At 40.6% G+C, this 12,161-nt stretch overlaps 1 protein-coding gene across 1 annotated transcript in view; it reads right to left on the bottom strand.

The window, feature by feature from the left end:
• Nucleotides 1-6,764: 6,764 nt before the first annotated feature.
• The window catches only part of SEL1L3 (SEL1L family member 3), a 108,618-nt gene continuing 103,221 nt past the window's right edge, over nt 6,765-12,161 (bottom strand). The window contains exon 24 of the mRNA XM_043871296.1: nt 6,765-7,891. Coding sequence (XP_043727231.1) covers nt 7,761-7,891 — 131 coding nt within the window. The 3' untranslated portion in view covers nt 6,765-7,760. The remainder of the gene's footprint in view (nt 7,892-12,161) is intronic.

The raw sequence follows: 12,161 nt of genomic DNA on the forward strand, positions 1-12,161 counted from the left end.
TAGGTTGTTTCTAGTTTAGGGCTATTACAAAGGAAGCCACTATGAACACTGGTGTACAAGTGGACATGTATTTTCATGTTTTCTTGGGTAAATACCTAGGAATGGAATGGCTATGTTGCATGGGAAATAGAGTTGCCAGATTTAGTAAACAAAAATACATAAACCCCAATTAAACTTGAATTTTAGATAAACAAGCAATTCTTTAGTATATATATGTCCCATTTGGGACATACTTAAAATTTTTTCACTGTTTATGTGAAATTCAAATTTAACTTTGTGTCTTTTATCTAGCAACACTAAATTAGGAAGTGTACTATTAACTTTTTAAGGAATTCCTTAAACTTTGTTCCTAAAGTGATTCTATCATTTTGCATTCCCATATTACATTCCAGTACTTTTTGCCACCTGATGCGAAGAGCTGACTCATTAGAAAAGACCCTGCTGCTGGGAAAGATTGAAGGCAGGAGGAGAAGGGGGCAACAGAGGACAAGAAGGTTGGATGGCATCACCGACTCAGTGGACATGAGTTTGAGCAAGCTCCAGGAGATGAAGGACAGGGAAGCCTGGAGTGCTGCAGTCCATGTGGTGGCAAAGAGTCGGACACGACTGAATAGCAACAACGTTCCCATGAGCAGTAAATGAGGGGCTTCCCAAGTAGCTCAGTGGTAAATAATCCCTATTTCAGTATTCTTGCCTGAAAAATCCCATGGACAAAGGAGCCGAGGGGGCTACAGTCCATGGGGTTGCAAGAGTCAGACATGACTTAGCAACTCAAACAAGTCCCCAGGAGGACAGACCCTCAAACTTAAACACAGGGGAGTCCTAGGGCGTAGAGTCAGACATGACTGATTGAGCATGCACGTGTGAGCAGTCAGTGAGAGTTTCATTTGCTTCATGTCCTTGCCAATACTTAATATAATCAATCTTTTGAATTTTACCAATCTAATGAATATGCAGTGGTATTTCAATGAGGTTTTAATTTGCCCTTCCATCAGGACTAATGACATTAAAGTATATTTTCAGTGTGCTTATTTGCCATCCCTATAGTTAGCTTCATGAGGAGGTTATTTTGTTCAGTTTGTTTCTCCTTTTTTTGCATTGAGTTTCTGGTCTTTTATTATTGGGTTGCAAGGATTCTTTATGTGTGGTTTATTCAAGTCCTCTGTCATATACATTTTTTTGCAGATATATTCTCTCAGTTTGTGACTTGCCTTTTCATTTGGGTAAGTGTCTTTTGAGGAGCAAGAGTTCCTTATTTTGGTCAAGTTCAATTTACTGATTTTTTAAATTTATGATTCACATTTTTTTGTGTCCTATATAAGAAAATCTTTGCCAAATTCAAGGATACTAGCACTTTCTTCCACAAGTTTTATAATTTTAGTGTGTACATTTTATGACCAATTTTAATTTTTATATATGGTGTAAGGGAAGAATCAAATTTTTTGTTTTGTTTTGTTTTTGCTTATGGCTATTAAGTTGTTTTTACAAAAACATCTTTCTTTCTCCAAGGCAGATAATTTTTTTTTTTTTTGGCAACTTTATTGAAAATCATTTGACTGTATATGTGTGGGAATTTCTGGAATCTCTATTCTTTACCATTTATTTGCCTATTTTTATGTCATACTGGCACTCACTGTCTTAATAACTGTAGCTTTATGATAAGTCTTAAAATCAAGCAGTGTCAGTCCTCCAGTTTTGTTCTTATATTTTTTCTCACATTTTTTATTTTATATTGCTTTATTTATTCCAGGTCTTTGCATTTCCATAAAAATTTTAGAATCAGTTTGGCAATTTCTACCAAAGTATCCTGTTGAGATTTTGATTGTTATTGCATTGAATCTATAAACCAATTCAAAAAGGATTGATATCTTGAAAATATTAAGTCTATTAATCTATAAACATGGTATATATCTCCATTTTATTTAGGTTTGTTTAATTTTTCTCTTTGTTTAATTTTAAGTAATGCTGTTAGTTTTCAGAATACAGACTTCATAAAATTTTGTTAAATTTATCCCTAGGTATTTTATATTATCAGATACTGTGTGTTGTTTTACACTTCATCCATCCATCATATCCATTCTCCAGCTGATGGACATCCAGGCTGCTCTATCACCTTGCTCTCTCAGTACTGCTGTGAAGAACATCCTCCTTCATATATATTCCCCATGGGACCTGTGCAGTTTGTGGAGTCCATACTCAGGTGGGTGTGCTGAGTCTGTAGATATTTAATCTCACCATTACTGCCATATTGCTTGCCAGTTTGCCCTCCTAGTGACTAAGAATGAGAGTTACTATTTTCCCATATGCATGTCTTTCTCAGTCTTGCAAATATGATGGCTATGAAGTTATACCCTTTAATTTTAATTTGTATTTCTTTGACTTCAAGCTAGATTGTGCAGCTCTTTATTTATAAGTCATTAAATTTTCTTCATTTATGAATTACCTGATCATAGGTTTTGAATATTTTTTCTACTGGGTTTTCTGTTTATTGTGGTGGTTAATTAACATACATTCCTACTGCAACCTATATATTGATCCTTTGCAGCGTTGGATGTTACAAACGCCTTCTCCCAGCCTGTCACCAATCCACCAACTTTGGCTGTGGTAGACTTTTCTGAATAAAAATCCTTCATTTTTGAAGATGGGAAATCTATATATTGCTTTAAAAAATCTTTCCTCATTAAAATGTGTAAAATATTCTCCTACAATTTCTCCTACTAGCCTTGTGGTTCTACTTTTCATGTTAAATTTTTAATTTATTTTGAATTTTAAAAATAAAGGACATGAGGTACAGTTTCAGTCTTATTTTTCTGCATATGATTGGCCAATTTCTTAACTCTATTTATTAAATATTCCACTCTTAGTCCCACTGAGTTGTGATAATATTTTATCACACATCAAATCTCCATATAAATCTGGTCGGTTCCTGTGATCCCCATTTTTTCACCTGGATTGTTTGTCTGTTCCTCCATCATCACCTACTATTTCTGCTATTACGATTTTGTTGTATAATGATATTTGGCAGGTCAATGCACTTTACTTTTCTTTTTTTAGTTAGTTATGCATGGATTTTTATTCTTTCATATACATTTTAAAGTCAGTTTGCCAGTTTCTCACAAAATCAGGACTTAGATTAAAATTTCAGTGAATTTATATATCAACTATGAGGAAATTGACGTATTTTTATGTTGTTATCCCACCTATGAACTTGGTATATTGCTTTATTTAGAGAAAATAAAGCAATATATAAAGCAATATATTCTCTTAAAGCAATTGCTTTATTAATAAAGCAATATATACTTTTAAATTAAATTTTTTTCCCTTGGTAAAGATCTATTAAATTCATTGTTAATTACTAGACATGTTTATCCTTTTTATAACTGTATTGCTATTGTAAATGAACTATTTAATTTAATTTACAATATTTATTATTTTATTAAATATTTGTTTTTAATAAATATAATTCTTTAATATTTTATCATTTAGTTATTTGTTGGTGTAGGAAAATACTAATCTTTAGAAAATTTTTTTGGCCTCATTGCGAGGACTGTGGGATCCTAGTTCCCAGACCAGGGGTTGAATCTGCACCCTCAGCAGTGAAAGAATGGAATCTTAATCACTGGACTGTCAGGGAATTCCGGAAAATACTGCTTTATTTTTAACTGACATTTTATACTGCAACATTTTGAACACTTTACTGGGACTTCAAATTGACTCACAATTTGGCCTCTCCCTCTATAACACCGCAGAAAGACTACCATTCCCCCAGCTCCCCAGGGGCTTTGCAGTGATTAAGCTGTAGATAAATTTGGAGGTCTGTCTCAAACTTGCCAAAATAAAGTCATTAAGAATGAAGAGCAAGTCCAAAGCATGGGTCATAAATTGAAATACCTACATAGGTTAAGTTTAAACAGCAGGGAATGGTGGAGATGGGGGCAAACCAGAAAGCACAAGATCTATCTAAAAGGAGCAGACGTTCTCAGCTTCAGCCAGTTCTTACCATATAGCAATGAAAGTCCAGTTTTTTCACATCTGTAGATTTTTCTAGGAAAAGCCAAAAATCTTTTAAGATAACAACATAATTGAATTTTTAAAAGTAGTTGGTGGACCAAATAAATCACATCTGTGTGCTAGATCTGTTTCACAATCTACTGAACTTCACCCTCTGGTCTAAGAATGTCCCAAGGAGAGGGGACAATAGGGAAGTAACTGAGTATCACCTCTGGACCCCATCCTCCCATTCCTTTTTTTCTCCCCACCCGCCACCCTCAACCCCTGGCCCTGTTGCCTTCACTGTGCAGGGTTCTATTCCAGCCAACACGTACATCAGACTTACGGGAACTGAGTTTAGAACATAAGGAGATAAGATGGAGATCAAAGCTGGACCTATATCATACTGTCTGAGAACTCCCAAGAGAAGAGGAGTCTAAGCTGGAACAGGAATTGATGGAAGACCTACTAGCTTCCCTGGTAGCTCAGATGGTAAAGAATCCAGCCTCCAATGCAAAAGACCCAGGTTCAATCCCTGGGTCAGGAAGATCCCCCAGAGAAGGGAATGGCTACTCATTCCAGTGTTCTTGTCTGGAGAATTCCATGGACAGAAAAGCCTGGTGGGCTACAGTCCACGGGGTCTCAAAGAGTTGGCAGAACTGAGTGACTAACATTTTTACTCTCTTTCTACCAGCTTCAACTGAAGTGATTGAAGTGTTTTGGCTCTGGAACCACTCCTGTTCTTTCCAGAATCAGCTGAGAAGAGCAGGTTTGGGTAACTGTCTCAGATCAGGACAGCTCCCAAGAGTCCATATTCTGGACCTGATTCAACCTCCCAGGGTGTTTTTGGTTGGTATTATGGACTGAATTGTGCCCTCCTAAAACTCATGTATTAAAGTCTTAACCCCCAGTACCACAGAATGTGATCACATTTGGAGATAGGGTTTTTAAAGAGATATTTAAGGTAAAATGAGGTCATTAGGATGGGCCCTGATCCAATAGGACTGGTGTCCTTGTAAGAGGAGGAGATTAGGGAACAGACACTCACAGGAGGAAGACTATAAAGAGATACCATTAGAAGACATGCCACCTACCTGCCATGGAGAGGCCTCAGAAGAACCCAGCCCTGCTGACATCTTGATTTGGATTTCCAGTCTCCATACGGCAAGAAAATAAATTCCGTTGTTAAAGTCACCCAGTCTGTGCTCCTTTGACATGGCAGCTCTAGAAGACTAACATAACTGTGTTTCTTGGAAACAGATTCTTAGTGCGGGGTTGTGTAGGAAGGTTTATAGGAGCCTTTACAGGAGATGGCAGGAAATCCAGTGTGAAAACAAGCAGGGCTGAATGGGGCAGAGGGAGAATTTGAGCTAGAATGAGGATGCCACCAAGGTGGTGTTCTGCAGCTGGGGTGGCCCTTCAAGGACTGTTCCAAATTGAGGCAAGGAGCCTTTGTTTTCCTACATCAATCATTGTCAAGGTGAAGGAGGGGCGATGATTTTTGACCCTCCAAGGAATGTTTGGCAATGTCAGAACCTTTTTGGCTGTCACCACTGGCCTACGAGGGGGTGTCTGTGTTGGGGGTGGGGGGTGCATGCACCACTGGCTTCTAATGGGTAGAGACCAGTGATGCTGCTAATGTACATCCTTATGCCCAAGACAGGCAACCCCCCTCCACCGCCCCACAAAAAGAACCACCTGACCCCGCATGTCAGCAGTGCTGAGATTGTGAAAACCTCCCTCCTGACATTAACAAGTCATTGGCCCTGAGTTGCATTTGGAAAGATCTCACCTTGGGGAGATCCCGGTCACTGATGGCAATTCCCAGTGAGGACTGCAGCTGTGAACTGTCAGTGGCCTGTGTTCCCAGCAGCTGAAGAATAGGCATGTTTGCCATGACGAGCATCTAGGTGGACCAAAGAGCCCTTGATCTGACCCCTCAACTTCTCTTTCTAATAAAAATAACAACCAACCATGTTGAGGGCACTGTCCTGAGAGTTTTACACGTTATCCTACTTGATTGCATGTGTGCTGAGTCATTTCAGTTGTGTCTGCTGTCTCTTTGCAACCCTATGTTCTGTAGCCCACCAGGCTCCTCTGTCCGTGGGATTCTCCAGGCAAGAATACTGGAATGGGTTGCATTTCCTTCTCCAGGGGATCTTCCCCACCCAGGGGTCAAACGTGAGTCTTCTGCACTAGCAGGCGGGTTCTTTATCACTAGCGCCACCTGGGAAGCCCTGTTATCCCACTTAAGCCTCATGAAAAGCCCAAGAGGTGGGTTATATGGCCAATATTTTGTAAAACAGTAATCAGGGACTCGGAGAGGTTAATCACTAACCCCAGATTACAGAGCTAGTAAGCAGCAGAACCAGGATTTGTATCCAGGGCTGTCTGACTCCAAAGCCTAGTGTTTTCACAAGGAGGAAGGCCAGTCTTTGCTAAAACAAGAACAGTACACAGAGGAGTAAGAAGATGGGCTACAGACTTAGCCGAGAACTGATAGAAACCCAGCTTCACGACAGCCAGAGCCCTGAGACAATGGCTGATACTGTGTGAACATCACAGTATCACAGCCTCTGAGCTCAGGCTCCCTGGAGAGGAGACTCCTGCCACCTCTCTATCCACAGACGTTAATGGTTACCAGCAATAATCCCTCTCATAAGGGGACTTTTTCTTTTTGGCTCTTTGAGGTGAATGCATGGACTTTAGGACTTTGTACGATGACAACAGTTAAGTACAAAAAAGAAAAATAAAAAGCAGCCACTTCCTAGGAGTCAATGGTATAAAAATAATTTTTATTTACTACTGTAAATAAAGTAGTGCAAAGAGTAGTTTGGACCCACAATATTGCATTACTGATTTATTTACTACCTTAGCAGCATACAGTGTGGGCAGTTGGTTCTTTCTCTTCTTCTCTCTCTCTCTCTCTCAGACACACACACACACACACACACACACACCCCTACTCAGATGCAGGCAGGCATAAGGGGTGGGGAATGAGACTATGAGCTAAAGGTTTGTTTCTTGCGTTTTCCACTGCTGCCAGTCTATTCTAATGGGTAGTTCATGGAAAAGACTACACTTAAATACTAAGAATTTTCTAAATGTTATTTTATGGATTGCAATTGAAAAGTAAACGGCAGCCAACAGTGTCATTAACTGATTTGGAAGCATTATGACCCTAGAAAAATTCAAGGAGAAAAATGTAAACCCATTTACAAAGCCATTGCCCTTCCTGTGTTTCCAGCCTTAACCTATTCATTTCAAGGTGCCTCAGAAATGCTGGGTCTCAGATGTCAAATGGAAATCTGTCCTTGGGACTTTCAGGAGCGGGGCAGTGGCAAACACGCATACCAAATATTATCCAACTGGTAGAGAAGTCACAATTTTTTGTTGTTTTAATAAAATGGAATGAACAAGGGGCTAAGATTCTTAAAATGCACCTCAGGGTATAAGGATTTGGATACACCACAAGGCAAACTCTGACTCCCTGTTCACACAATCATTAGGTGTGGACATCCAGAATAACCCAGTTAACCTCCCCAGCACCCCGCTGTGATCAGGATGCTCCTTGTATTTGTCTGATAACCTTTGGTATAACCACTGTCTGCTCTGGGTATTTCTTTGATTTAAAAGAAAAAAAGACACCAAGTGCAAAATTCGCATCCAGTTGAGAAGACATTTAAGGTGTACAATGCCCCAGCCGCAGCTCTCCAATACCAGTTGCTGAAAGGATTCTCTCTCATCTGGAGAGACCTGGATTGCACAGTTCACCCACGTGGCTCTGGATTGTTGATGACGGTGGGCTGGTCCTGAGCGGAGGCGTCTGCCGTTGGAGTCACAGCTGGACTTGCAGTGGGGTCTGCGGAGGCCCGGGCTGGTGTCAGGTGGGAGTTGCTGGCTGCAGAGACACGTGCACATGTGCTGAATCCTCAAAACAGCATGTACAGGACACACAACCACACCTGGACTCTAGCAAGCCAGAAGAGGTGCTTCTCGTCTAGTGTCCTTGACACTATAAACAGATGAGCAACTTTGGACCCATTATCTAGGTTCTTTGGACTTTGGTGTTTCCTCCTATAAAATGGCAATTGGAATAGATATGCAAAGATCTCTGGGAGTCTAAGTCCTAAAATTATGCTGTGAATTCCAGGTAAATATTAAGAAAGAAAGAAAAAGAGGAAAAGAAAGGGAAGAAGATGGAGGGAGGGAAGGAAGGAAGGGAGGGAGGAACAACTCTTGGTCTATGTTTTCTATGGTCATCTCTCTCTTTTTTTTTTTTCCACTTGGTGTTGGTGCAATGCAAGCTATGGATTATAGCAATCAATCAGAAAAGAGTGTTGGTTTCATTCATACTCTGATTCCATTTGGGTGATATACCAAATTTGATTTAAATTGAATTATTTAGGTACATGTATATAAACTTTGGAAAACATAATTACCAGGCTTAATTATTTATCAATCTACCTTTAGGAAGAAGCTTGGACCACCATAAAGATTAGGGAGGCTTATAAAGTTTTATACTCTATGTCAATAGTTCTCAAGTGGGGGTGATTTTGATTCCAGGAGACAGCTGGCATTCCTGGTTGTCACAACTGGAGAGTGAGGTGCTACTGGCATTTTAGTGGGTAGAAGCCAGGGATGCATCATAAAATGCCTATGCCAGCCTCCCCCACTCCCATCAACAAGGAGTGGTTCAGCTCCAAACATCACAAGTGCTGAGGCTGACACCCCTGCTTTAGGCACTGAGGCTGAGATATATTCTGGTCCATCCATAAGCCTGGGCTCTGGGACCTGGCTGCCCTGCCTTTAATCAGTGATGTAACCTTGGACAAGTTACCTACTCTCCTTCTGCCTCTAAAAAAAATGGGCAAAATAAGAATATCTATACCTTATTGTCATAAGGATTAAATGAATTAATGTATATACCATTCTTAGAACAGTGTTTGGTTTGTCTACATACTCAATAGATGTTAGCCATTACTACTAGTGACCTGGCTTACGGTGGCAATATGCTGATTTATCAATTTCTGGGGCCTGGCTGGCAGGACTGATGAAAGCATTTGTTTCTGGGATGCTTATGGCTCACTTTTAGACCCCAGGAGCTTATGAAAATAGCTAAAACTTTGAAGCCAGAAAACCTAGGAGTCACATAGTCCTGCCAGTTCCCAGTTGCTGCGTGATCTTGGGCAAGTTACTTTCCCTCTCTGAGCTGCAGTTTCTCTGTCAAATGGGGGTAGCATGACATATGGCTAGTACAGTGGCCATGCTTTGTGGGAACAATTGCTAGTTTGCCTTTAAGCAGTGCTTTTAAGTTCTGCAGTCCTTGAGTCTTGAGTCAATAGGTGGGATCATTTTTAAAGGTTCCCAAATGTCCATCCTGAAATGTACCAACTTGCAGAAGATGCCACCAGATGTTGATCATCTGACTTCTGGACAAACTCTTCAAGATTTCCACCTCTGAGAGGCTATTCTAAATAAAGCAGGAATGGGCTCCAAAGCCTCTGACCTTTCTGAATATGTAAAGGAATTCTTCAACGAACCCCCTCCAATATCTACAGAAGACCTTGTGAATCCAGAGACTGTTCTGAGAGAACAAAACAGTGCTGGTGGTGGTGGGGGGGTGGTCGGGGGTGGTGCCCAGGTGTTACGTAATGATGTGACACTTCTAGGTCAGAGGCATCACTCTGGCAGGTGATCTAACCATGGCCGGGACTGTGAGACCCGGTGATTAGGTAGAAAGACCATTTACTGGAATCAGGAGACCTGTTCTAGGCAAATCACACTTATCAATCACTAGTAGGTGACTTTGGGGTAGATACTGAATGGCAGATATTTCAGTCCTAAGATGATGCTTGAATCTCATAGGCCTCGGTCTTCTCATCTGTAAATTGAGGGGCTTGGATCACATGGTGTCCAAGACCTTCTCAGGCCCAAAGATTTATCCTTCTGAAGGTTCTCTGAGGAAGTTAATGAAGTACGAAGTCACCTATTTTTCCATTTCAAGCTCAGGGAAATGTTTCAATCACCATGGTAACAAGATAAATCAGCAATCAGTTTTCTGATTAAAACAAAAAAGTGCCAATGTGCAAATGTAGAAAGAATGCATAATTAGCATTGCCACCACTGAAATCTTGTTAGAACGTAATAAAAATGCTCAATGTTTCAGCAGTAAATTTGCTATTATCCATGTAAGAACTCTTCCATTTTCATCAAGGGTTTGCAATCATTGGACAAGCCCCGCCCCCCCATAGTGGGTCATAATTTTAGAATGGCCTTTTTGTCTCCACTCACCTGGAATCCATTCTAATTTGATTACTGGACTAGAATCAAGGAAACCAGAAAAATCAGCAGGCTGCTTAAAAAAATTTCAGAGTGCATTCCAGAGCCAAATAGAAGTGATTTTTGGATTATTTGCTGCTTGGGGGACCATTTCCTATACATTAGTGAGAAAAATCAAGAGTTGGCCCTGAATTGGCAGACTGCAGTCCATGGACCTAATGTGACTTGCTGCCTGTTTTTGTATAGTTTGCAATCCAAGAATGGCTTTTGCATTTTAAAATGGTTGAATAAAAATCAAGAGTACTATTTTGTGACATGTGAGAAGTATATGAGATTTAAATCTTCACGTCCACAGTAGCATTTTATTGAAGACCGGCCACATCATTTGTTTTCCAGTATTGCCAATGGATGCTTTCGAACTATAATGAACGTTGAATAGTTGTGACAGAGATGGCCCTCAAAGGCCCAGCTGTTTATTATCTGGCCCTTTTCAGAAAAAGTTCGCCAACCTCTGTTGTGGACCATTGTAGGAAAAATATCTGCTTGCCAGCTCACCAGATGTGAGCACAAAGGAAAGAAAAGTAGTAGAGAATATATTGGGTGAATTGGGAGATAACTGAATATTTACAAAGACAGGGGAGGTAGGTGGGGGTAAGGAGGTGAGGGAGGGAAACTCTGAAAATCTGAAGATCAAATCTACTTCATTTGGGCCTCTGGCTCTAGCAGGGCCCAGCCCACGTAGAAGATCTATGTCGTTTAAACATTTCTCATGAGTAAAGATACCAGTAGGGCACCAAGGGTAATGAGATAGGAGAAAAGTAAAATCTCACCATTAAATCACTCTGACTTTAAAGCTACTGCTTTTTTCATGAGCACCACTTTGTGACATTTTACTGTAATTTTAGAAGAAACCTCATTAACTGGAAATGTAGAGGACAGGGAAAGAGTAGGAAAAGGTTTAATTAATCTTGTTCGTATCATCTTATTCTTTTTAAAAGACCACTAAGTTAACTACTTAGGGGAAAAGGATGAGTTGGCTTAAATTATGAATGTTTGGAATTGGCTGACATTGGTTCCAAAGGAGACCTTGCGTCAGGCCTGGAGCTGGTAGTTCCGCAGATCTTGCTCTCTCCTGTGTATTATGTTTAGACATAAAGTTTACACTAGTCCGAGGAAGGCAGGACTTTCTCTGAACTGGTCATTACATTGTCTCCCTCTATTTTCCCTTTTACTTTCTGCTAGGCAGCCCGGCTCCACACTTTTTTGGTCTCAGGGGAGATGTGTGACAAGAGAAATGGAGATGCTTCCAGATGCACTTTGGGATTTTTTCCCCCAAAGCTTGAGTCAATTAAGGCAATTATGCTTGGCATCTTTGACAGGGAAGGAAGAGGAAAAGTGCTTTAGAGAGGTAATGAGGTGGGGAAAGGAGGTTTTTGGAGTGTGAGAAAGAGGCTGAGCTTGGCTGGGGGTGAGGCTCGGCGAGTTCTCATCTTGCCCTGCAGCAATCTGAGAAAGGAAGAGTTGGGGGAAGAAAGGCTAATGGTGATCAGCTTTGGGACTCATTGATGAGTCATTGACTCATTGATGAGTCAGAAGCTGCAAAGCTGAAGGACCCGGAAGGAAGCTGTAGGCCCGGGTCAGTGTGTATTCATTCTGCTATCACACTGGTGATCATCTGAATGGTTAGTGCCACCCAAGACCCATGGACCTTAGCACGTCCCTGGGAGGCATCAGCTTCCAGAAAGATTGAGCCAACTGGGGGAACGCAAACTAGAAATCAAAAACAATTTTCCTCAAAGGAAAGAAAAGATCTTTTGTGCGTACACAGTATTTTTTGTAGACTTATTCTGGTATGCTTGCTAGACTAATCGGTATCTTTGTTCAGCTGG

Source organism: Cervus elaphus, chromosome 17 (genome assembly GCF_910594005.1).
Source record: "Cervus elaphus chromosome 17, mCerEla1.1, whole genome shotgun sequence".
NCBI lineage: Eukaryota > Metazoa > Chordata > Mammalia > Artiodactyla > Cervidae > Cervus > Cervus elaphus.